At 42.7% G+C, this 27,402-nt stretch overlaps 5 protein-coding genes across 5 annotated transcripts; 4 read left to right on the plus strand and 1 right to left on the minus strand.

Annotated features, from left to right (window-relative positions):
* Positions 1-1,948: 1,948 nt before the first annotated feature.
* Positions 1,949-3,163, plus strand: LOC135497715 (uncharacterized). The gene has a single exon (XM_064787549.1). The coding sequence runs from the start codon at positions 1,949-1,951 to the stop codon at positions 3,161-3,163; it is 1,215 nt and encodes a 404-aa protein (XP_064643619.1).
* A 674-nt stretch (positions 3,164-3,837) lies between these two features.
* On the plus strand, positions 3,838-4,503 carry LOC135497716 (uncharacterized). Its single transcript, XM_064787550.1, has one exon. The coding sequence runs from the start codon at positions 3,838-3,840 to the stop codon at positions 4,501-4,503; it is 666 nt and encodes a 221-aa protein (XP_064643620.1).
* Positions 4,504-14,227: 9,724 nt separating this feature from the next.
* Positions 14,228-15,061, plus strand: LOC135497718 (uncharacterized). Its single transcript, XM_064787551.1, has one exon. It carries the CDS (start codon positions 14,228-14,230, stop codon positions 15,059-15,061), a length of 834 nt encoding a protein of 277 aa, XP_064643621.1.
* Positions 15,062-15,807: 746 nt separating this feature from the next.
* On the minus strand, positions 15,808-19,605 carry LOC135498036 (zinc finger protein OZF-like). The gene is made up of 3 exons (XM_064788185.1): positions 19,564-19,605; positions 19,179-19,262; positions 15,808-17,657 (listed from the first exon to the last, which is right to left on the minus strand). Exon 3 carries the CDS (start codon positions 17,611-17,613, stop codon positions 16,351-16,353), a length of 1,263 nt encoding a protein of 420 aa, XP_064644255.1. The 5' UTR covers positions 17,614-17,657; positions 19,179-19,262; positions 19,564-19,605; the 3' UTR covers positions 15,808-16,350.
* A 658-nt stretch (positions 19,606-20,263) lies between these two features.
* On the plus strand, positions 20,264-26,058 carry LOC135497929 (zinc finger protein 271-like). Its single transcript, XM_064787960.1, has 4 exons — positions 20,264-20,445; positions 21,300-22,265; positions 23,070-23,136; positions 23,771-26,058. Exons 2-4 carry the CDS (start codon positions 21,372-21,374, stop codon positions 25,852-25,854), a joined length of 3,045 nt encoding a protein of 1,014 aa, XP_064644030.1. The 5' UTR covers positions 20,264-20,445; positions 21,300-21,371; the 3' UTR covers positions 25,855-26,058.
* The last annotated feature ends 1,344 nt before the right edge of the window (positions 26,059-27,402 follow it).

Here is a 27,402-nt window from a genome sequence, read left to right on the forward strand (position 1 = left end):
TGAAGACTGGCATGAGTTGAAACATGATCCCATCTACCACATCAGGGATGATTTCTGGGCATATGGTCATGTGATAATGTGGGGTAGAAAAATCTTCATCTCAGAGAGTCTACGCCCCAAAGTTATCGAACTAGGCCATAGTGGGCATCAAGGCATGGTGAGAATGAAGAATAGGCTAAGAGAAAGAGTGTGGTTGCCAGGAATGGATAAGGATGTTGAAACATGTGTAAAACACTGCCTTTTGTGCCAACTGGTGGGTTCAAGGCCCAGGCCGGTGCCAATTAGGCCTAATGCACTGCCTGAGGGCCCATGGTTTGACATAGCCATAGATCTGTTAGATATCTCCAATGGAGACCATTTGCTTGTAATCACTGATTATTATAGTCGATGGCCTGAGATTGTGTTTCTGAAGAAGACAGATGCCACACGTGTGATCAGAGCTCTAGAATCGGTTTTCCTCACCCATGGAATTCCTTATTCAGTACGGTCAGACAATGGACCGCCTTTCAAATCACGTGAATTTGAAGCTTTCTTAGACTACCTAGACATTGATCACAGGTGCAGCATACCTTACTTGCCTCAGAGCAATGGGAACGTCGAACGTGCAAATGAGACTTTGTTGAAAATCATTCGAATAGCGAAGCTTGAAGGGAAAGATTGGCGTAAAGAGGTTGAGAAATTCCTGTTTGACTATAGGACGACGCCACATACACAGACGGGTGTATCTCCAGCCAGAGCACTAATGGGTAGAGAGTTGAAATGTAGACTTCCAAAACTGAGGGTTGAGCCAAATAGAGAGGTTACTGAATCAGATTGGCAAGCAAAGTTTAGGGAGCGTGATGCAATCTCCAAACTTAGGCAGAAACAGTATGCGGACAGCCGTAGAAACGCTGAAATTTCTGAGTTGAAACCTGGTGACAAAGTGTTGCTCTTAGAAAATTTCCGTAAGAACAAGCTGATGCCTAATTATGAGGTTGAACCATATGAGATTGTTGAGAAAGTGAGCGGTGCTGTTTTGCTCAAGAATTCAAAAGGTGTAAAATTAAGAGCATTGAACCATGTCAAGAAGTATCACTCAAGCATGTCTGAATCCAGTGTAACAGTGGACACAACTTCTGAGAGTTCTCAAATTCAATCTGGGGAATCTCCTAGAGATTCAAAAATCACTGGTGAAGTTAGAATACAGGAGCGGCCTGAAGTCTCTGAGACTCAGAGCAGCCCTGAGCTGGTTTTACATGAACCAGATTTGTCTCCTGTTGAGACAACAGTTGTCACAACCACTGAAACTGTGGACACTTCTGAGATCCCAGTTGCACCTCCTGAAAACTCTCAGCCAGTTGAGCCTGTTGAACCAGTGAGAAGGTCAACTAGGGTCAGGACTACACATAGTCGATGGAAGGATTATGTGGAGAAGTAATTTCATACAACTTGTAGATTTTTCTGCATTTTTGGCCATGATTGTGATTTTAAGATACAGTACTGTAAGGTTAACCAAGTTTTCAGGACATGTTTTTCCTGTGTGTTTTTTTTTGTAAATTGTATGTTCTAAGCAAGTGTGTTTAGTCAAAACCTAAATTTGAATATTGATTATTCCAGTTATAGTCAGTTTCTGTTAGTAATTTTGGGACAATTTCAATATGCCTAGTCGGTGTTTGTGAAGACAAAGTTTGCCTTGTCTTCAGGTGTTTCGTTTTCAAATATTTTCCAGTTGAAAAGTTTATAAGAGAGATGAGTTAAAACTTGTCCAGTTTTATACTAAGCTTGGGGGATGTGGTGATATTTGAATCTCCCGCCAATTTGTAACTGAGTTCATGTCACGCATGCGCAGAAGCTATGTAAGCACTTCCGGAAAAGATGGAGTCGTAAATAAAGTAATTCATTTCATTTATTATGGAAATCAATCGTCATCGCCTTCAATCGAGCATCTCACGATAAAAGCAACACGACAATGGTTAGATTCAGGAAAGGTTCCATTGGATTGGCGTGTGACATAGAGGGGATGTACCACCAAGTGGGGGTGGACAAAGACTACAGAAATATACTTAGATTCCTATGGTGGGACAAGGGTGACCTAACCACGCAACCCACTGAGTACCGGATGGCAGCGCAGTTATTTGGAGGAGCATCATCTCCGTCGTGTGCTAAATTTGCTCTCCGGACAGCAGCAGACGAATTTGAGTCCAAGCATGGCAAACTTGCAGCTGACTTTGTTAGAGACGACTTTTATGTTGCTGATGGTGTCACGTCTCTGGATTCAGTTGAAGATACCCTTGAACTTGTGACAAACTCAATCAAACTCTGTGGTGAACGCGGATTTCGTTTACATAAGTTTGTCTCCAATGACAGATGGGTCCTTGACGCTGTCCCAACATCAGAAAGAGGGAAGAACATCCAGCACCTAGATCTAAGACAAGATGAGCTCCCTTTAGAGAGAACGCTGGGAATGGAGTGGCATGTGAAGTCCGATTGCTTCCGATTCTCTGTTAATCTCAAGGATAAGCCTTTAACCAGTAGAGGCATACTGTCCACCGTATCATCAATATTTGACCCCCTTGGCCTGGTGTCCCCGGTTCTCCTTCAAGGAAAGATGATTCTGCAAGATCTGTGCCACCAGAAAGCAGACTGGGATGACCCAATTCCCGATAAAATCCGAATGAGATGGGGAAAATGGAGAATGGAACTGATGACCCTCAAAGAGCTGCAGATTCCAAGATGCTTGAAGTCCATGAATTTCGGAACCATTCAGAAGGCAGAACTTCACAGCTTTGCTGATGCAAGTGAATACGCTTACGGACAATGCAGTTACCTGAAGTTGGTGGATGAAAGTGGACAAGTTGAAACTGCATTGGTGATGTCCAAGGCCAGAGTTGCACCAGTAAAGGTTGTGATGATACCAAGATTGGAGTTGACGGCGGCTGTTACATGTGTGAAGGTCGGAACGTTCCTGAATAGGGAGTTGAAGATTGAAGACCTCGAATTGCGTTACTACACTGACAGTACTGTTGTCCTGGGATACATTTCTAACGAGACCAAGAAATTCCATATCTTCGTCGCGAACAGAACTCAACATATCAGAGATGTGTCATCACCCCAGCAGTGGAGCCATGTAAACACTACAGAAAACCCAGCCGACATAGCGTCTAGAGGGTCAGATGCCAAATAACTGATCAACAAGAAACTCTGGTAGCAGGGCCCAGCCTTTTTTCAAAGAGACGTGATCCCAGAGCCCACACTACAATATATCCCCATCCCTCTGGATGACAGGGACCCGGAGATAAAAGGATCGGCTACTGTCCTCAGAACCACTGTGACAGAAAAGACCACTGACAAGATGGCAGACCGATTTCATCACCTTTTGTCATGGTCTAGACTAAAACGAGCTGTAGCACTTTGCCAAAAGTACATTCAACGACTCAAGGACAAAACTAACCATCCTCACCCTGGGGAGACAGTCGGAAAGGGCGGACTTTCCATTTCAGTTGATGACATGACTAGGGCAGAGACCACAATTCTGCGAATTGTACAACAAGAAGCTTTCCAGGAAGATGGTACTAATCTGCGACCCTTGGATCCCATCAGAAATGAACAGTCATGTGTGTGGGAGGACCTGTCTCAAAGGGAAACCTCAGCGAGAACTTCAAGCACCCTATTTTGGTACCCAGACATGGCCATGTAACCAAGTTAATCATTGGGCATTTTCACCACTTAGTAGGTCATGCTGGTCGAAGCATGACTTTGAACAAGATACGACAGGCCGGGTACAGAGGAGCGGTGACTGGGTACATAATGAAGTGTATCACCTGCAGACGTCTGAGAGGAAACCCTGTAGGACGAAAAATGGCTGACCTCCCCAAGGAGCGATTGGAAGCAGTACCTGTATTCAAGTACAGCGGTGTTGATTATTTTGGACCGTTCATTGTAAGGGAAAGAAGAAGTGACATAAAAAGATGGGGAGTGCTGTTTACCTGTTTGAGTTCCCGAGCAATTCACATTGAGACTGCCAATTCCCTTGACACAGAATCGTTTATGAATGCCTATCGGCGCTTCACATGTAGGAGAGGTCCAATCAGAGAACTAAGGTGTGATCAAGGAACCAACTTTGTGGGAGGCAGAAATGAATTGACAGCAGCAGTTAAGGAGATTGACCAAGAGAAGATTGCAGGGAAACTCCTCAAAGATGGGTGCGACAGGGTGTCAATTGAACCCAACCGTGTAGCTGATGCCTCACATTTCGGGGGAGTCTGGGAGAGGATGATTCTTACTGTGAGAAGTGCCTTGACCACTCTGTTGTTGCAGCACGGGCAACATTTGGATGACGAATTGTTGAGTACTGTTATGACAGAAGTGGAGTGTATCGTGAACAGTCGACCACTGACCTTTATTGACACAACATCTCCTGACAGTCCCGAGCCATTATCCCCAAGCCAATTACTTGTTACAGTATGTCACTGTAAGGTGGTGACACCTGGCCTAAGCTCTTGGTACTACTTTCATCATGGCTGAATAAACAAGTTTAAGTTTGTGAACCCGACTTATCCTTCGTTATAACCAACATTAAAACATGGTGACAGCTTAAGGGCTCCATGAAAGAAAGAAGAAAGTACCCGAGTCACCTCCGATACAGGTCAAAGTGATAGTAAAGGCAGTAAAACCGAGAATTCGATGAGTCAAAGTGACATTGTCAATAGTGTGAAAGCATGTGCTTTTAGTGTATATGCACGGGTGTATAGCTGCATGTATAATGAACACTGAAGATGCTAGGTGGTGAACCAGACATGCCGGACATTCGTCCCGCAGCGGTTGCTGCAGTGCCTGCACCCCTGGCCCAGAGCTTTCTACCGATACAACCACCCGCTCCAATTGACTTATCTGATGAAGCTAATGCTCTTGAAGGGTGGAAGTTGTGGTTGCAACTATGGGAAAACTATGCCATTGTTGCTGATTTGGAAAGAAGGGACGAGGCCTACAGAGTTGCATTGTTTAAGAGTGCGCTTGGAACGCAGGGTCTCAAGATCCTGAACGGCTTCACATTTGATGCAGCTGCTGGCGAGTCGAGCAAAAGTTTGAAGGACATTGTCAAAAAGCTCAATGATCACATCATTGGAACGGTAAACGAGATGTATGAGAGATTCAAGTTCAATTCACATAACCAAGAGTCTGGCGAACGATTTGATACGTATCTTAGTGCTCTGAGAGAGTTGGTAAAGACTTGTAATTTCGAAAATCTGGAGGAGTCACTGATTCGTGACCGAATTGTGATTGGCATCCGAGATCAGAACACTCGTCGAAAGTTATTGCAGGAACGTAAGTTGTCGTTACAAAAGAGTATTGACATTTGCAAGTCCGCTGAGTTAGCACAGACTCAACTCAAAGTTATCGGTTCTTCTGGGACTGAAGATGTAAAAAATGTGTCGTCACGATTCAAATCGAAACCAAAGTCGAGAGGAGGCGATACTCCAATGCCAAAGAAATACGAGCATAGTGCATCGAATCACCACACGTCGAAATCGTTGATAGACTGTCGATTTTGTGGACGGAAGCATGCTAAAGACCGTCAGGAGTGTCCCACAAATGGACAGAAATTCCACAAATGTGGTGGTTTGAATCATTTCAAGTTAAAATGCAGGTCAAGAAGTGTACATGCGGTGGGCTACACCGATTCTGAGTATGACTCTGACGATGAGCCTGATGTGATTGGGTGTGTGCATCTTGCAGAGATAAACCAAGTTTGCAATAATGACAACAAGGAGATTTACGCAGAAATGATGCGAAGAAGCGAGTGAAATTTCAATTGGACAGTGGAGCTGCTGTGAACATATTACCCGCTAAACATGTCAATAGTTCGATCAAGTTGCAAAAGTGCAGCAAAGTTCTGCAAATGTGGAACGGAGCGCAGAATCCATGTCCGTAATCCTAAAAATAGGAAACTGTACTCCATTGAGTTTGTCATCGTGAAAGAGGACTTTGTGCCCCTTCTTGGTCTTACTGCTGTCGAGCACATGAAACTCATTGTCGTAAATCAGGACAATTTCAAGCGTGTAAACACAGCAAAGGCTCTTAACGATCCGGTATTGGAAGGCTATGCTGATGTGTTCGACAGGACTAAGATTGGACAGTTTCCTGGAGAGGTTCATCTGAACATTGACGATTCCATTCAACCAGTCGTACGTCCACCGCGGAGTGAACCGATAGCCTTACGGGAGAGATTCAAAAAGAAACTCGATGAGCTGGTAGAAAAGGATGTGCTAGCAACTGTTGAGACACCTACCGATTGGGTGAACCAATATGTCATTGCTGAAAAGCCAAATGGTGACATCAGGTTGTGCATAGATTCTGGTCCATTGAACAAAGCATTGCGACGTGAGCATTATCAGCTACCCATAATAGATGATGTCCTACCGGAGCTCATGAATGCGAAAGTGTTTACGAAACTAGACTTAGCTAATGGGTACTGGCACTGTGTTCTCGACGAAGAAAGTAGCTACCTTACTACAATGCAAACCCGTTATGGCAGATATCGTTGGAAACGATTACCGTTTGGTTTGTGTGTGTCTAGTGAAATCTTTCAACGTCGATTTATACAAATCCTGAGTGGTCTGACAGGAGTGTTGTGCATAGCAGATTACGTCTTCGGTATGGTGTTGGGGGTACTTATCAAGAGGCATGTGTAGACCATGATAAGAACATTCGCTGCTTACTTCAACGAGGACGTGAAAACGGTGTAATATTCAACTTGGATAAGGTTGAGCTACGTGAACCAAAAATAGGGTTCTCAGGACACATTCTGTCAGCGAAGGAACTCATGGCTGATCCTCGCAAGATTGAGGCTGTGAAAGATATGCCTAAACCTACTGATCGTGCTGGTATTCAGCGATTTATCAGATTCATTCAGTACCTGGCAAAATTCTTGCCTAGACTATCAGAAACATTGACGCTACTGCGAAAGCTAATGAATTCCGAAGAAGAATACAAGTGAACTAACGTGCATGATGCTGCTTTTGCTGAGGCAAAGACTCTTGCGACAGCGTATTATGACCCGAAGTTACCACTGACAATACAATGTGATGCGAGTCAGAGTGGATTTGGGACGTCCCTCTTGCAAAAAGGTCACCCGATCTACTACGCAAGTCGCGGACTTACGCCAACGGAGTGCAGGTATGCTCAGATAGAAAAAGAGATGCTTGCAGTGTGCTTTTCATTGGAACGATTTCATCATTACACGTATGGTAGACATACCACGGCGATTTCAGATCACAAGCCATTTGAATCGATTCTAAAGAAACCGCTCGTGTGCGCGCCAAAACGATTGCAAGGCATGCCGATGAGAATACAGCAATATGACATTGAAATAGTGTATGAAAAAGGCACAAGAATGTATGTAGCGGATACACTGTCGCGCGCTTATCTGCCAAATGAAGACCAACAACCTGAATACGAAGCTGTGAACGCCACAAAAACGCTTCCTATTCGTGAGGAAAGACTAGACGAGTTGCGCAATGAAACAGTCAAGGATGATTACTGAAAATTTTGAAAGAAACTGTAATCAAAGGATGGCCTACTAGCATCCGAGCTGTTCCTCAAAAGGATTAGACACTACTTCTCCATCCGAGATGAGATTTCTACTGAAGGTGATCTTGTTTTCCGTGGATTGATAGTGATTGTACCAGCGAGTATGCAGAAGACAATGTGTAGTCTAGTTGACTCATCTCACATTGGTATTGACGGCTGCATTGGTAGAGCCCGCGAAGCTCTTTACTGGCCGGGGAGATCGAATACTGAGGCGTAATCGTGTACATCTGAAGAAAACGGAGGAAAATCCACCACCAGTGGAACAATCCGTGGAACTATCACAACCAGACATGCCAGAGACAGAGGACAATCCTACCATGGACAATCATAGCGATGAGATTCAGAACAATCAGGAGTTGGTTAGTGTAGAATCACATGCGCCTGGTACCGAGCCAGAAATCCGTACAACCAGATCTGGAAGAATTGTACGTAAACCCAAAAGATACGAGGAGTAACATATTTGTGAATAGTTATGGAAATGAAGTGCTGGTAACCTCTCTTTCCAGTCTTGTTACTAATCCAAATGCCTGTGAAATTGTGGGTCATAAAAGTTCTTGGAGGTATCAGTTACAGTTCAGTTATATTGTTGCATTTAGACAAGTTTTATGGTAACTTGGTGTTGGACAGTTTAATTGTTTGGTGCATTAAACAAGTTTTGTGGTAACTTGGTGTTCGACAGTTTAATTGTGAGTGGACAGTATTATTGTCAGAACAGTCATCTAAAGGAAAGAGGATGTTACAGTATGTCACTGTAAGGTGGTGACACCTGGCCTAAGCTCTTGATACTACTTTCATCATGGCTGAATAAACAAGTTTAAGTTTGTGAACCCGACTTTATCCTTCGTTATAAACAACATTAAAACATTATTGACTCTCAAATCTTCTGTTGTACAACCCTTACCTGGTAACTTTGTGAAGCAAGATATGTATTGTCGCAAACGTTGGAGAAAGGTCCAATACATTGCGAACTTGTTTTTGAAACGATGGCGAACAGAATTCTTCCAGGCGTACAAGCCAGAAAGAAATGGGACAAGCCCAAAAGAAACGTGTGTGAAAATGATGTTGTGTTTGTAGTGGACGGCAGTCTGCCCAGATGTTCCTGGCCTCTTGCAAAGGTCACCAAGGTGTATCCTAGTGATGATGGGTTGGTGAGGAGCGTTCAAGTCCGCGTTGGCAGGACTAAGTCTACCTTGGAGCGTCCAGTCCACAAGCTTGTCTATTTGTTGGCACCGGAGAGTGATGACGGGAAGGAGTAAATCCTATTTCCCTGTGACATTTTTACTGTCTTAATTGACAGTTTCTAGTTTAATATTTTTTATTACCTCTTTAACCTGTTTTGTCTTAGTGTTACTTTGGGCAGCAGGGCACAGACTGGCAAGAATCTTGTGCATGTGTCGGTTTGATACTGCACGGGGTTTGCCTCCGAAATCTGATGATTATTAAGTACCTATGACCATGTGATTTCTGATTGTAAATACATGTAGGCCTATAGTTGTTGTTTTTTTAAAAACTGAAGTTGAGCAGTTAACTTTGTATGGTAGCTCACAACTTTGAGCTGTTAGTAGTGATGATGTTGGTTTTGGTAGTTAATAGTGACAAATTCGATCAACCAGTGTACATCATATTAAAGCTGACCTGTCAAGTTTTTTCTAGTCGGTTTAAAGCTGACCTGTCAAGTTTTTTTCTAGTCCAATTAAAGCTGACCTGTCAAGTTTTTTTCTAGTCGGTTTAAAGCTGACCTGTCAAGTTTTTTCTAGTCAGTCTAAAGATGACCTGTCAAGTGTTTTCTAGTTAAATCGGTCAGGTGTTTTTGTTTTTCTTGGTACCTTTAAAGGCAAAGCAGTGGCTTTACAAGATGTTCATTTATCAAAGAGTATTAGCAACTCCACCCATTGGAGTTACATCGTGTATAAGTTATCAATTGTGTAAAAGATTAGCTGTTGTTACATCACTGCAAGGCATTACAGACTGGAAGGCATTTGCACAAAAGTGTGTTGTGTAAATTGACCAACAATTTAGGGAAGGCATGTTGCTGTTTTAGATTTCTAAAATAACCTTTTTGGATAATTTAATTTCGCGCCTTTGAGTTTGGCGCTGTTGTCACCAGGTGACGCTTTTTCCCGCGCTTTAACCACGAGCTTGGAAAGACAGTTTTGGCGAGGGCCTCGCCCTTTCAATTTCCACCTATGTTACTTTTATAAGGATTCGATTGGTGGCAACCTAGGTAGCTATGGAACCATTGATATATATATAGACTCCGCTTGTGGTGTCGTCTTTGAGATTAAGAGATTTGACAGATGTCAATTTTGGGTTTATAATGACGCATTCAATGTGTTCCCAGCAAAGAAAAAATGATGTCTCATTGTAACGATAGGCGGTGCCATTTGCAGATGCAGACCGGATATCCGGTTATAATGTAAACAGACAATGGTTCACCAAAAAGATGATATATCAAAATGATCTCTATTCAATTTATAAAGGCAAGAATGAATAGGTTTTGGTGGAGACACTGCCCCATTGTAGAACTCGTAATCCACAACATCAGACTATAAAAATAGACACTTGTATTTGTGTTGTACCACATTTGGTACAGGATGTGCATTGCATACATTTCTGGATGTACAGTCATCCTTCTGGTATCCACATAAACTGCATTGGGCTAGATTACTTAGTATTCCAACTATATTTGTCCAGTGTCTTGGTGTCCTTTAAGCTACAGGTCATGTCCAAATTTTCTCCATGGACAGACTCATTGGTATGCACCTTATGCTCATGTCCTTCAAGTTATTGTGGTTGTTGCAGACAGCAGTATTGTTACACCCTGTATAATTGTAGTCGCATAAATGTTCATGTGTTTTTCGTCATAATAAACGCACATGGTTTATACAAGAAAACGAACCGATTTGTTTACGTTATTCCGGAGCAATAAAGGTGGCTTTATAGCCTTAGTGTGGCTTCCCCCACAGCTGTAAAGACGTTGTTTCTTATCATTTTGTATTTTGTTACAGTTTTCACGTGATCTGTGGACATTGGAAGAACAGAATAAAGAACGAAACGACAATAGATGTTTAATATCAGTTCTTGGCAAAGAGCCGCCACATATGGATTTGAAGTTTGATGAGACATTCTATTGGACAGACAGCATGTCAGTACTAAGATACATTGCCAATACGACAATACGATTTCATACGTTTGTTGCGAACAGGGTCACAACTATTCAAGAAGGTTCTACTCTAGACCAGTGGCGCAACGTACCGACTCAGTACAATCCGGCCGATGCCGCATCTCGTGGGATTCAAGTCGGCGATCAAGAGGCTACAGGGCAATGGTTATCAGGACCTAAGTTTCTATGGGAGCCGGAGTCACAGTGGCCTAAATCAGAGTTCTCAAAGGAGCTGTCACCAGAAGACCCGGATGTCAAGAAGGTGCATGCTACCCTTGCAGCGGACACCGTGGAGGACAATGGAGAAACCCAGACAAAGACGACTACTACTGTTGGCCTGACTGTGTATGAGCTGATCGCCAGATACTCAAATTGGGAGCCACTGAAGACAACGGTTGCATGGTTACTGAGAGCACAGAAAGGATTTAAGTAGCGTCGCAGTAATGGTAAAACACTCAGAGATTCAGCAGGACGAGTTGACACCGCTCAGTTTCACAGAGTTACGGGCTGCGGAGTCAGCCATTGTCAAGTACTTGCAGGAGAAACATTTGCCAGATAACGGAAAACACTTGGGATCAGTACAGAAACTTGATCCTTTCGTAGAGGTTGCAGGATTTTTACTAAGAGTTGGGGGTCGGCTACGACAAGCAAGGATCCCAATGGCAGCCAAACGCCCAGTGTTATTGCCAAAGGATTCGCCAGTGACAAGACTCGTCATCAGGGATGCACATCAGAGAGTCGGATATCTTGGTTCTAACAGTACGTTAAAATTACTGAGACAGAGATATTGGATACCTAGGGCATGCCTACTTATACGAAGCATCATCGGCAAAGGTACAGAGCGGAACTGTTAGTTCAGAAAATGGCAGACCTTCCATTGCAGCGACTTGAAATGGATCAGCCAGCTTTCACACAGTCAGGTGTGGACTATTTTGGTTCTTCTGTAATAAAGAGAGGAAGGAACACTACACTCAAGAGATAAGTGTTATTTTTACGTGCCTTTCAACCCAGGCAGTTCATCTGGGAGTTGCCCAAGGACTCACAACAGACTCTTGCATTAACGCTGTTAGAAGATTTGCCGCAAGGAGAGCTGTCCAGAGATTGAGATCCGACAACGGTACAAACCTAGTTGGAGCCCGCAAAGAATTGAGAGAAGAAATTTCCAAGTGGAATCAGTCCCAAATTAGCTCTGCGTTACGTCGGAAAGGCACAAATAAGATTTCAACTGCCCTACAGCATCCCATCAGGGAGGAGCCTGGGAACGACTCATCAGATCAGTCCGTAAAATACTCTCTGGAGTTGCCAAGGAGCAAGTTATACATCTTGAAGATGAAGGATTGCAGACCCTCTTCTGTGAGGTGGAGTATATTTTGAATAATAGGCCGATCACTCGAGTATCTAACGATGCAGTGGATGCACCAGCTTTTACGCCGAATTACCTACTCAGATTTCATTCAGACCAGGCACCACCACCAGGGTTATTTGTAAAGGTTGACAACTTTGTCAAGAGGAAATGGCGTCAGATTCAGCACATCCCTAATGTGTTCTGGCGACGTTGGAGTAAGGAGTATCTCGTCGGACTCCAGGAACGGCAGTAATGGAGAAAGGAACAGCGATCGGTCCAGATAGGACACGTTGTGTTAGTCGCCGACACCAGCATGCAGCGGAACCAGTGACCATTGGGTCATGTGATAGACGTCGTCGAGGATAGCGATGGGTTCGTGAGAGTCGTTAGCGTCCAAACCGGGACCACCATCTTGAAACGTCCGATTACTAAACTATGTCTCATTCTTGAAGCGGACTAAGCTTGTTAACTGTTTACAAGCAGACTGACTTGATGCGATACAGTGAACTTACTAGTAGTATATTCAGTGACTGACCGCCGTGGTCCACATGTTGCCTGTATGGACAATTTTCATGTTCAGCGAACTTGGATTAATGTTTAGATACCTTTTTGTGTCGAGGGAGACTTTCTTAGATCATGAGTGTACCACATAAGGTTAATTTGAACTCTCGCTCCGATGCAAAGATCATTTCAGGACTTTAGATCATTTTAGGACTTTGACTGAAGCATAATTCCGTGAACTACTTTGAGCTATATGCTGTGACTTACATGAAGGATTTAGTTAGGTTTTGATAATTGCTCCGTCTAAGACTCGCAATTAGAGAGCCGGTGTGTTGGGTGTGGCTCATGTCTTCGGCGCTTACCGCCGCCCGCGAGGCATCGATTTTTAGTTATTGTCGTTAGATTTGGAATGGGACAACTTGCAGAGATTTCTTGCCTTTATTCTCATATTATAACAGTCATTTGCATAAGTTAAGGTCCCTCTACCTTGAGGCGAGTGTCAAATGAGTCGCCTGTGAGAGAACCACAGTGCGTTTGTGTAATATAAAGTTAATGTTCGTAGAAGTAATTCAATATTTGCTGCGGCCAACTTTTGCCGCCATTGTGTAGCGTAAATGCAGACCATGTGCTTTCGCTATGTAGGGGGTGTGGTTTCACCCACCATTCTTGCTATCTAAAGCATGATTTAAACGTTGTCAGGACACCAACATTATGTAAGACTATCTGTCTCAATCTATCAGATGTTTATGGACCAGTTGTGATGATTTGTAAGGTGATGTTGGTCAGTTTGGTAGAGCCTTAGTTTAACCATGTAACACCAGGTGGCAGCACCTGCTTAGACGTCTTGTAAGACAGTCACAACCTGTCTTCTCCACTTTGGAGACAAGTACCAGTTTAACTTTGTCTCACAATGTTCGTGTTATTTCATTTCAGTTTACGTTCAATTTCGAGGTCAATAAAGCGTTCAGCATATTCGGAACCACACTGGTTATCGGTGCATTGATCGGGAACGTGGATGGAGACCGTTACATGTCCTTATTACAAATAGAAATATGTCCTGATTACAGATTTAGAGGTGTCCTCATTACTGGGACCAAATTGAATGGAAATAACCAATGGACCAAAATATGTGTCCTTACAGAAAGTATTTCCTGCTTCAAGAGTGCTTACACTAATATAGGTATCTGCTATGCATAGTTCAACGGTACCTCCAATCCAATCTGTTGGGCCCCTTAGGTATTTAAAGTACACCAAGTGGCACCTTATTTTCACATGCACTTTTATATAGCCTTGCAAAATGCCAAGTCGAATCACCTAACCAGTCTATAGAGCGTTTGTTGTGGAACAGCAGCCTTTGGATGCCTATGGCAGTTCAGGAACAGTGCAGGAGTGAGATCACTGTCGGATCAATGATCTGGCCTGCACAACACTAGCTGTCATATCAACTATCAGTGCGTTCGATTACTTGTCTAGGACATGTCCGACCACGATCTGGGGCTCCCAAGACATGAGTCACTAAACGAACGCATGTGAGGTTTCTGTAGGGCAAAGTGTCATGGCGTAGCCGGGCGCTTCATGGTCGCCGTCTATGGTCTTCTTTTGTAACTAAACGTCTGTCCTGGTCTCCTGCATTGTCCTGGTTGTCCTAAATGGACATGATGGAGGCGAACCGCAAAAGGGCGATGGTGGCCATGTCTATAGCCCTTTTCCGGGGAAATCCCCAAATAATACAGAATAGGTTTGTCAGTGAGAGCCTTGAGACAGCAGGCCTATCGTCAGAGAGACACCTCCCTGAAGAAAGACGTGCCAAAGTCCCAAGGACTGAGAACTATGCTGAGGTGACGGTCCCACTTCAGTCTCTAGATGATTTCCGATCGCATTTTCGGCTCTCCAGGACGACATTTGAGGTCTTATTGGGGGAACTACAACCGTGTCCAGAGATGGCCCTGGGACAACATGGGTTTGGTCGTCCTCCAGTTGAACTCGGCAAGCAAGCCTTGGTGTTCCTCTGGTACCTTGGGTCACCCGACTCGTTTAGATCAATTTCTGATCGCTTCGGGATTTCGAGGTCAACAACACACTGCATCTGTCGCAGAGTTTGCAAAGCCGTTGTGAACAACCTCATTAAGAAACTAATATCCTGGCCAAGTCACGAGAACAGAGTGAACATTTCTGAAGGATTCGAAAAGTACAGTCACTTTCCAGGGGCCATTGGGGCAATAGATGGGTGTCACATAAAAATCAAAGCCCCCACGAAGAATCCCAATTCATATGTAAACCGTAAGAAATTCCACTCGGTTGTGCTACAGGGTGTCTGTGACGATGCCCTGGCCTTCACCACGTCTATACTGGCTGGCAAGGGTGCACACATGATGCCCGTGTTTTCAATAACTCCTCAGTGTTCCAAGAGGCTGCAGCCAAGTTTGAAACGGATGAATTCCTCCTGGGAGACTCGGCGTACCCGATACAACCATGGCTTATGACCCCATATAAGGATTATGGGCTCACAAGGGATCAAAAGAGGTACAACAAGAGACATAACTCTGCTAGGGTCGTCATTGAGAGAGCTTTTGGACAACTCAAAGGACGATTCAGAAGGCTAAGGGACTTTGATTGTTCCGACTTCGAACTGTTGTGCCACTCTATTTTGGCGGCATGTGTCATGCACAACCTTTGTCTGAAGAACAATGACGATACACTAGAAGAACTTCAATTAGATGAAGAGAATGCCGCTATGCCTAGGCCACACCACCACAGGACCAGCGGAATTGAAAAACGTAGGGAACTAGAAATGCTGTTGGCCAGGAGAGACTAAATGTGACTACTGATTGGGATGCATCTCACAAGTGTTTTATATGAAAAAAGACAGAACTTCTCCAATGCATGAAATGGAAAAACACAATTTCCAAAAGACGCAAACAAGAAGTGGATTCGCCTGACATTTAAAAAGCCTCAAAAGCGATTTTTCGAATTAAACACTCTAACTTCTAAGACTTTTACAAGCTCCCACCATGCCCACAGCAACCCTATAGTCCCTCTTCAAAAAGAAATGCATGCAACAGTTCTGTCTTTTCTGAGATAAGTTCAATTTTGAGATGTTCCCAGTACAAGTTATCCAATGACGGACACGAACACTGTTCTGCAACAAAATCGAAGTAACAAAATATATTGTTGAGAACAATCAACAATTAAAAGTTGTATAAAAATGAACATGTACCAGGAGGTCCCATAGGAAAGAACCTGCTGACAGAGGCATCACCGGAAATCCAATCAATTTTTGGGCCTTTCCTTCCTTACGTCAGGGAGGAATGACACAGTGCCCATCAATGATGCCTGTGAGACGAAGTCATCTATTTACACTCCAGGTTCTTTTCACTTGAACTTTTCACTTGTTGTAAAATGTACAATATCAAGATATGTAAAAAAATACATCATCGATCCGCTAACAATAATTCAATTGATTGAACTGTCAATTCATAAACTAAATTTTGCTAAAACATCCTTGTTTCAATTGCTACAGCAAACAATACACTCTGGGCGGATCGTATAGGCCTAAATCGGTTCCGAAGATGAATTTATCGCCCGTAACCTTCAGCTTCTTCGCCATCGACGCCATGTTGCTGCAATGCATCGTGGGACACTTGCCCAAGTAACCCCATCAGCGAGGAGGGTTAGAAGGGCATGTCCTAGACATGTCCAACACCACTTTTCGAACGATGATGGACCAGGTCCGACTACTGACTTCCAGCAAACTACCACACTTGGACATGTCCTAGACAAGTAATCGAACGCACTCTGGATAACTTTCCTCCTTCTGAACAGAACACGTCTTTGTACAGTGTGGTTTATGACTGATCAGATGATACTTCTTGTTGAAAACCCTATCACAGTTCCCACACTTGAAAGGCCAACAATTGGTGTGAACGCGTTCGTGTTCTTGAAGATTTTTCTCATTAACGAACGCCTTATCACAATAACCACATTCCCATGTTTTTTCACCGACGTTTACGTGAGTATGTTCATGAGCAGTAAGGTGACTCTGTTGCATGAATCTGTCACCACAGACTCGACAAACAAAGTGTATTTCACCAGAATGTTCAAGTTCATGCTCTGTCAGGTCACTTTTCTGACGAAACCCCATCATGCATTGTTTACACATAAACGGCTGACCGCCGATGTGGAAGTGTTTATGCAATGCGAGATTGCTCGAGTGAGCAAATGTCCTGCTACATGATTCACACTTGTGTGAATCTTTTCCATCGCCATTTGCATGAATAATCCAATGCGCGTTAAAATCACTTTCATTTGCAAATCTCACTGAGCAAACTTCGCAGTGGAATCGTTTTTCACCAGTATGCATACGTTCATGTACAGCGAGAAGACAAATTTTGCTAAACTGCATCTCACAAAAATCACATTTCAATGGTATTTCCCTTGTATGAATACATTTATGCTCAATTAGCATACATTCCTTGGTTAATGTGTTTTCAGAAGATTTGCCTTGGAGTAGGCCTATCTTATCTCCTTTCTGTTTGTGAAGTCTTTCATGCGCATTCTTATTACTCCGATCTGTAAATGCCTTTGAACAATATTTGCAGTCAAATGGTTTCTGTCTAGTATGAGTAAGTTCATGTCTTTGGTGACGACTTTGCTGGGTGAAGCCTTTCTCGCAGAATTGACATTTGAACGGCACTTTCCCAGCATGGAGTAACTCGTGAACAAGAAGATGACGCACTTGGAGGAAACCCTTCTGACAATGTTTGCATTCAAACGGCATTTTTTTAGCAGGACATATTCCAGAGGAGACACTACCACAAGGGCGTGCACCGTTTTTGACTTCCAAAACATGTCCAAGAGATTTAGTGTCGGCGCCATCCAGTACCAGGTTGTCTCCTAAAACACTCCCAAGGGCAGTCGGTTTCCAGTGGATTTGGCCAGTACTGACAGGTCTAGTGCACATTTCTTCTCCAGTGCTTCCGGGGGCAAATGATATTGAACATATTTGACTAGATGTATCGCCAGGTTCGCTTGGCATTCCCTCTCTGGAGCTTTTGGCTATTAATGCCAATGGGTAAGGTTCTGCAATGAAAAGAAACTAGTGAACAGTTGTCTGTTTTCATTGCAGAACAATACATTTAAATGTCAATGACAATGCTTGCCACATATTTTTTACTATGGGAGGGGAGAAACCAATTTTTAGAAATGAAATGGCCAGGACCATCATGCTCACCTCCCTCATAGACAGGTTTTTGTTTTGATTTTAGCCATCTGGTGGCCAAACCAGAAATCAAGCTGGACCAAAATTTAGTCTGCAAGGCTTCATAACAATACATAGGGCTACATAGGCCTATGTACCAAGCTTCAAGTCAGCAGCTCCAGTGGTTACGAAACGTGCCACCATTGGCCAATTTTTGCTATTTGACCTCTGTGACCTTGAAGTTGAAAAGTCAAATCAAAAACCTATGTGATATGTCATGTATCATCATTATATACCAATGACAAAAATTTGGTGATGATTGAGTCTTAGTTAAGTTACGGAAATACAGCACTTTTGAGAATTCGGTTTTAGCCACCTGCTGCCTAACCGCCGAATTCAAAAAAAGGCTTTCGGACATTACAGATTTTGACCAACGTGACCATGACAAGTACGACAAGTTTAATGTTCTTACAATACAGGGATAATCCAAATCCTCTTAAAGGAATGGGCAGTATTTTACTTCATTATTATTTTTCTTCTTCTGGTTCATCAGTAAATAATTTTTCTGAACATGCTTGATGTTTTTGGTTTCACTTCAGCTCTCAAACACTTGAAACAGTAGAAAAAAACGCAATATTCGTAATTTTTAGTACACACAAGTTCTGGCACATTGATCTAATTATTTGTCAATATGGAGAGAAGCTTAAAAATAGGTCTACGACTTAATGACCCCGGACAACAGCTTAGCTCACTCATATGAGTTAGAAAACACAAAAATATCGAAACCCTTTTCAGTGCCGTCCGACACAGCTGTCAAGAAAAACACAACAGCAACAGGTATGTAGGCCTACATGTTCACTCATCAGTGGAATGTCCAAGAGTATACCTGGGGATCGAACTCACAGCAACCAACATGTACATGTTCACTCACCAGTGGCATGTCCAAGAGTATACCTGGGGATCGAACTCACAGCAACCAACATGTACATGTTCACTCACCAGTGGCATGTCCAAGAGTATACCTGGGGATCGAACTCACAGCAACACGCATACAACATGTTCACTCACCAGTGGCATGTCCAAGAGTATACCTGGGGATCGAACTCACAGCAACACGCATGTACATGTTCACTCACCAGTGGAATGTCCAAGAGAAGGCCTGGGGATCGAACTCACAGCAACACGCATGTACATGTTCACTCACCAGTGGAATGTCCAAGAGTAGGCCTGGGGATCAAACGCACAGCAATACGCATGTACATGTTCACTCACCAGTGGAATGTCCAAGAGTATACCTGGGGATCGAACTCACAGCAACACGCATGTACATGTTCACTCACCAGTGGAATGTCCAAGAGAAGGCCTGGGGATCGAACTCACAGCAACACTACGTGTTCACTCACCAGTGGAATGTCCAAGAGAAGGCCTGGGGATCGAACTCACAGCAGCAGCATCTGTCTGCTCAGCCTCAGGTAAATGGAGGAAAACTGAAAAATAAAATTTGAATTCGCCTGAGATTGAGAATAAGAATATAAAAGAATAAATAGAATTTATATGAAATCATTTCTCTCTTGTAGTAGAACCCCTTTATTTTAAAGGACAATGGCCACAGACAAGAAATACACTCGCAACTTCGAATCGATTCCTGGCGATGTTGGGGCCAAAAACTATTTTCTTGTCCTTTTTTTTTAATATTAATTTTCAATTTTTTTTCGTTTTAAAAAATCGATTTGTTGGATAATAGAAGATTTTGCTAAGAATGATCCGAGAGACTCCTGCACTCCTCACCTGGAAGCTGACATTTGACTCCATTTTGACTCCACCACCATGCGACGTATCAACAATCAGAATCGGTTGGGGCCCCGGACCAAGGCCCACAGCATAACCCTGGTAATGTTCATGTTTGTTAAATGTTCTTGATGTCGAAGATTGAAATTGACAAGGTAACAGGATCTGTGACCGCAGTACTATCACTTTGTTCTGTTTTGTATTCGCAGATCAAGTCACTCTCGATCGCAGCGTCACTTTTGATTTGAACACCTCAGCGTGTTCTGACATGTCAGATGCAAACCCGTTCTCAATCCTAAGTTCACTTTTGATTTGAACACCTCCAGCATGCTCAGACATGTCAGATGCAAACCCGTTCTCAATCCTAGGTTAGGTAGGTTCACTTTTGATTTGAACACATCCTGCATGTTCAGACAAGTCAGATGCAAACCCGTTCTCTATCCTAGGTTCATTTCTGATTTGAACACCTCCAGCATGTTCAGACATGTCAGATGCAAACTCTCATGACTCTTCCATCTGGATGTCTGGATAGGCCTACATAGGCCTACCGGCGAAAACAACAAGAAAACACGGAGAAAATTGTCCAATTTCCCATTCAGCCATTGTCGGACGGAAGTTTCGTTGTTGCCGTTGCTTGCGGGAAGAGGGGAGAGTAGTAGATAACAAACAACAAAAACAACGACTTCTGTCCGAAATGAGATACCATTATTTGTTTTATTTTCCGACAAATAATGCCATTTTCTGTGAACAAAAGAACAATTGCCACTATAAAAAGCAATCTCTTACTTTAAAAGGATGACAGGTTCTTGAATTGTCTTAGGAACTGGACACTTGAAGTCAAACCTACCCCAAGAATTCTGCGGTGACAGTATCCGATAATCGGTAAAACATGACGAGCTAGTACTAGCTGGCTGTTAGTGGTTGGGTGATAAGGCCAGAGTCCTCTATTAAAACATGTGTACATTGCTGTGCATAGGTTTTGGTAAAAAAAGTACTCATTGGACCAATCAATCTGCACAAAATTTTATATGTGTCAAGAAGAACCCTATGCCAATAGCATAATAAAGTTACTTTTAAAAAATTCCAATACCGATTGCCTGAGAAAAAAAGATTTCCGTACACCATATCCATCAAAACGTCACTGGCGCATTGATATGGCCCTGTCAAAGTACAAGTTCTAAACTGACCAGTGAGACCACATTTTCTTAAATATATTATCAAAAAGCATAGGCCTATTTCTGTGATGGCCTGACTCTGTAGATTAAGAATCAACCACAGATTGAGAATTAATTCCACTTTGGTCCATCCCAGCCATGTAGTTACCACAACTTGACATTTTGATAAGCTCTATGTGACTGTGCCACACTTCCGGTCGTGGATGAATACAGGTCTCTGCCCATAAGATGCACATGGTGATTGATATAATGCACACTCTGGGCCTGGCTTGACTATTCCCAACTCAAATACGCTAATTAAAAAGGTTGTGGTTCAGCCACATTGACATAGTCATATATGCGGGAGTAGTTGACGGGTTCAGGAAGGGTGACAAGACATTTTGCGTGTGGCTAGTAGTGACATCAACACAACAACGAATTTTGCGCTCCAGAATCCAACGTTACGCGTGTGCTGCCCTAGTGATGTCGAGGCAACGACGTATTTTGCGGTCCAAAAGTTGAAATATATTTATTCATTGCAAATTCCATCCATGAAATTGTTTCTTTTCTTCTTTCATACAGGTCCTCTTTGAATTGCAAAATATGAACTGGGGCTGAACAGCAAGTTAGATTTGACTCCGAGAAACCACATTCATGTCGCATCAAACAACAGTCAATATGGAAGGAAATTGTGATTTCAAGATGGATTCTGGTCTACAGATCAAGGCAGAAACTTGTGTGCCTAGTTCATCTGATATGGAAGCTGTTTCAGGTGATCTTGTAAGAACTGAAACGTGGGATCAGATAAAAATGGAACCTTGTGATAAGATATGCCATTCGTCATGTGATGAGATGGACTCGGTCGCACAGGATCAAGTGAAGTTTACTTCAGGTAATCGAACGAACTTCGAATCACATGATCACATCAAGTATGAACCTTGTGATGACTTGGATTTGGAAACATTTCAGGAGGAGTCAATTGCAGAGGTGATTAAACGAGAACCGACAGATACTGAACCTTTCAGGTCAGAATCTGAGTATGTCGCACTCGCAGCTGGCAAAATAAAGTCTGAGCCGGAAGATTTCCATTTTGGGGAAATGAACTCTGTTAAAACAGAAATACAATTGACAACTTATCCCGAAATGCCTGATGTGTACATTTCTGGAGAGATGCAAACATTTCCATTTAAAGGGACACCAGAAAAGTTGGTTATAGTGTCTGACATGTCTGAAGGAGTTCAAACCAAGGCTGAATCTGTATCTGACAGTCATTTCGATAACACTACATGTACACCGGTAGACCTTGCTGATGTTTCCACAAGTAGTTCTCACAAGTTAGAACCAAGAACTATCCAGAAGCAAAGCCCAGTAGATAAAGGATTATCATTGGGGGTAGCCAATGCCATTCTGGTGTTCAGTTTGTCTGCTGTGCCACCTCATCTGTTGCAGGTACCGATGCCCTTGATTAGTCCTGCATGTGCGCTGTCCAGTGGAGGAACAGTCGCGATGACGAACATGGCTGTACCAGTGCAGAATAAAGGTCCAGCTGTAAGTATTGTACTAGAAATTTGTATCCAACAGAAGTAGTTTGGTATGGATGTAGGTTTGCGATTGTCAATTTGCCTGTCCGTCCTACAGTGCATTGAACAGAGGCATTAACTCGGAGATATGTAGTCAGATTGGTTTCTTATTACTGTGGGATTCAATTGGGATGTTCAGGCCGGATAGGTGCCTGGCCATTTTTGGTCCTATCAAATATCCGGTATGGCCGCAAGCAGCTATCTTGGATTTCGTATTCAGTCGTGTTATTGTAGAATGAGTTTCCCGATCGGCTTTAATTTCCTGTGTATGGCATGTCTGTGTGGGTTGGGAGAGGTGCCCAATAACTTCTTGGCCTAATCTGATATGGGCCCACCGGCTCAGGCCTCGATATTTGCTTTTAGAAGGGCACAGCAAATTTTGCCGAAAAAAGGGCTTTTGTCGGTTTGGTGAAAAAGGGCACACTTTGATGAGAATCAATGAAAACAAAATTGACTTCGTGATGGAAGAAATATGAAGGGCATCGCGACAACAGGAGAGGGCACCAGAGGAAATTGCCTTCGATGCTTCTGATAAATTTGGTCCCTGTGCGTGCCAGGCCTTTGTTACTTGCCCATTTCTTACCTTCTTGGTACGACACAGTATGTTTCCACATCTGTATTGTCACTTTTCACTAAGGGCCCAAAAGATCAAAGGTCTACGTCACTGGTCCAAATTTAGCAAGGCTTATGCCGAAAGTACTTGTGCCACTGACATTGTAATGATCATTTGTCTTAACCAAATTTGTAACAATTTTAGTCATTCTTTATTCAGTTAGGACAACCAGACACAGGGACAGCATTGACTGGCATTAGTCCACTCATTCAGAATAAGATTATAGGTGAGTGTACTGCCACTGACTTTTGTGACCCATTACATTGGAATTGGTATAATTTGGATCATAGACAACTTGTCATCCGCTTAATTTTCGTGGGCATTTTTTGGGGGGAAACTTAATTAACGAAAAAATCAATCTTGAAAAAAGAGGATACCGCCGGTATTCAGTAAGCCACCAAACCAAACATCGTGAGGTGTTTTTTTCTGAAATTTCCGAAAATCGCAAAAATTCAAAGATGCACAAATTGTGCAGATGGAGTTATGTTGGGGCTGAGTGTTTAATTGGAAGCTTGGTGTTGATACCACTCTGGTCTTATTGTTAGATCTCATATGATGCCAGATGAAGCAGTCAATGAAAAACCCTGACCCCTGATCTCGATGATCTACACCAAAAGAAACGATTGATGATCAGGGGTCAACATTTATTCCCCAGAGGACAAAGTAAATAAACAGGATTTCAATACAGGCCCGCGAGTCCTAGGTTCAACTTTTGTAACATTTCACAAAGTCTGCAAAGTTTTTACAATTTGGGCAAAATCCATTCTCTACAAATGGTCGAAAAAATATTACTATGTTAAATTGACCTTGCAGCCCCAAGTAATGTAGCCTGAACATAAAGCCACTCTTTTTTATCGCAGGGCCTACTCCAGTGCGTTCCACCAGAAAACGTCAAACCCAAAGAAGAAAAAATGTAATCAAGAATCGAAAAACTTGTAATGGAGTGCATGGTGGTTTACTTGGGAGTTCATTACTTGAAGTGCAGCCTTTGGTAACTTCTGAACAAGCTGCCGAATCAGCATTCCTTTTAGACAGGCCTTCTGAAAGTTGCAAAAAACCAGCAGGATCAGAACACCTTGTGGACAAATCTTCGAAGGAATTCACAAACGGTGCAAAACAAACAGCCACACTTTCATCTAGCAGAAAAGATGTCCTTAAATGTAGAATTTGTGGTATACAGTTAACTGATCTGCGCAGCCTCAAGATGCATGAGTATGATCACGTCAAGAAGACAGCTTATGCGTGTCAACATTGTGGTATTAGATTTTCTGCGAAGACCTATCTTACTGATCATGAGTTGAAAAATCATTCTGGAGAAAAGCCATTCAAATGCAAATACTGTGTGAAAAGGTTTTCCCGGAAGCCCAGGCTTCTACTACATGAAAAATCCCATACTGGTAAAGAGGCATTCAAATGTCAGTATTGTGAAATGTGTTTTGATTGTGATAGTTCTCTTGCAGGTCATGAGTGTATTCACTCTGGTGAACAAGGTTGCAGGTGCAAATATTGTGAACGTACATTTTCTAAGCCGTCTGATGTTACAAATCATGAGCAGACGCATGTTGGTGAAAAACCATTTGGGTGTAAATATTGTGAGAAGAGATTTGTGCACAGATCTGCCCAAAGAAAGCATGAGCGTTTTCATGGTGAAAAGGCATTTCATTGTAACTATTGTGACAAAACGTTTTATCAGAAATCAGATTGTGCCAAACATGAGGGGGTACACACACAAAATACTGTGGGAAGATCATACGCGTGTAAATATTGCGAGAACTGTTTTAAACACAAGATCCAGCTTACCAAACATGAGCGAGCGATGCATGCTGAATTCATGCTTTTCAAGTGTAAAACCTGTGGGAAAGAATTTTCCCAAAAAAAGCACCTTGCCTGTCATGAATATATTCATTTAGATGAAAAACCACTGAAGTGTCAGTATTGTGATAGGCGGTTTATTCTAGTACGTGATCTTACAATACATGAGAACATTCATGTTGGTAAAAAAGCATTTAAGTGTGAATTTTGTGACGAGAGGTTCTTTCGGCCGTCCGAGGTTACAACACATGAACGCATCCATACTGGTGAAAAGCCATTTAAGTGTAAATTTTGTGAAACGACATTTGCTTTGAAAACTGACCGCAGAGAACATGAAGGTATTCATAAAGGTATTCATATTAATAGGCCATTCCAGTGTACGTCTTGTGAAAAGAGTTATGCAAGGAAGTCGCACCTCAAGGTTCATGAGCGTAGTCACACTGGTGAAAAACCTTTTATCTGTACATATTGTGGGAAAGGGTTTTCTTCCAGGACAAATCTTAGACAGCATGAATACACTCACGCTGCTGCAAAACCTTTCAAATGCAAGTATTGTGAGAAATCTTATGGCCAGAAGGGCCTCCTTTCTGTACATGAGCGGACTCACACGGGTGTTAAGCCATTCATTTGTCAGTCATGTGGGAAAGGGTTTTTCACCAAAGCGAATCTGTTGAGACACGAGTATAATCACACTGGCGAAAAACGGTACAAGTGCAAATATCTGTCCTGTGGAAAGCCGTTTTCTGAAAAGCATGATCTGATGAGACATGAATACATTCACACTGGGGAAAGTCCTTTCAAATGTAAATATTGTGGCAAAGGGTTTTCGCGGCAAACTGATGTTCCTAAGCATGAGCGTATTCATACTGGTGAAAGGCCATTCAAGTGTGAATATTGTGCAAAAAGTTACCCCCTAAAAAACCAGCTTACTGTTCATGAATTCTCCCACACTGGTGTAAGACCGTACAGGTGTAAAGATTGCGGGAAAGGGTTTTCCTACAAGAGCTCTCTTGCAAGTCATAAAATTATTCACAGCGGTGAAAGACCATTTCAGTGTCAAGACTGTAAGAAACAGTTTATGAGGAAGACTGATCTCACTAAACATGAGAAAATTCATCTTATTGGGAAATGAACGTTTTTGTTGTGAAAGTCCGTCCTTGCTTGACCGGTATCTAATTTACCATGGTCTAAAATGACCATTGCCTAAATTACTGTTGTCTAATTTACCATGGTCTAAAATGACCATTGCCTAGATTACCGTTGTTTAATTTACTTTGTCTAAATTACCGTTGTCTAATTGACTGGTGTCTGACTATACCTGGATATGTGGCTCCTTGTTGTATGTACTTTGTATATAACTATGTTGTTTTACAATAAAATTAGAGTTAGAGTTAGATGGAATATAAAGTCTTTATCAGCATCTGTGTGTTTGTATGTATCTCAAACTTGGCTGGTGGTCTCTACTATACTGTCTGTCAAGAAATGCTGTATTGAGTGACGCAGCATCCTCCTCTTTAGAACCAGGCCCTCCATTTGCTTCTATGCTCCAACAAAGATCTGAAAAAGGAAAGTACTTCTAAAGTACAATTGATAGGCAACGATTCCACACAGAGGGGGTTAATCTTAAGAGAAAGAAGGTATATCCATTTATAGCCAAACGGTATGAGAGGGTTAATAGTAACCTTGTTCCTAGGAAAAAGTTAAACATTTCTTGATACATTACACCTGCAATTTTCATCTTTTTAAACCTGGGTACAAGGTTGTTGATCAACCCTTGCAGCCCGTTTGGTTCGGACCTTGGGAATATTTTTTTGTAGGAATTTTCATCGTTTGGGAGAGTATTTAACTTTTATGGCGATATCAACCCCATCTGGGCTGGTGGTGTCTGCTCTACTGTCAAGAAATGCTGAATTGAGTAATGCAGCATCCTAGTCCTATCCTTAGAACCAGGACAATCTTCCTCCATTTGCTTAAAAAAGGAACGTACTTTTAAAGTACAATTGATAGGCAACGATTCCACTCAGAGGGGGCCTTTTTCTCTAACTTCTGGTAGAATGTAGAATGATTAGAAACATAACAACCAATTGAAGGCTCCCTGGGCAGCACTTTTGGCCTTGTGGACTACCACAAATAGCGCCGGGAATTCATGCGGCTGGACGATTAGCCAATGGGCATTGCTGTAACGAAACCGTAAGGGCATTTTCTATCACCGAATCAGAATGCGCGATGTACCGCTTTGGCATGCATAATAGTGGGACACTCGTGTACATGTCACGGTGTCATGGCCCGCTGGGCAGCTTACTCCATGTGGTGTCTAAATGACACCTCTACAGTGCAAAAAATAAACGACGCCATAGGGGATTAAAGAGACTTTAATTGGCTCTTTTAGAGTAAACTGTGAATCATAAAGGAGCCAAAAATATGACGCCCTGGAATTAAGAAACGCATTGGCGAGTTGAAACCGTCTTTTCATCACATTGGGTCCTACCTATAGAAGAAACAATAGCATTCCGCGAAGATGACGTCACTGCAGCTGCTGCCCTCTATTTCCCCATCGCTGAATTACAGGCAATGTCGGACAAACATGCGGTTTCGTAATGGATTCAGGCTTTCTAACTAGGGCAGTTAGATTCAATCTGGCACATGTCCGAGTGTTGGAAATACTATATAATTGTTCTGA

This window comes from Lineus longissimus, chromosome 13, assembly GCF_910592395.1.
Source record: "Lineus longissimus chromosome 13, tnLinLong1.2, whole genome shotgun sequence".
Classification (NCBI taxonomy): Eukaryota; Metazoa; Nemertea; class Pilidiophora; order Heteronemertea; family Lineidae; genus Lineus; species Lineus longissimus.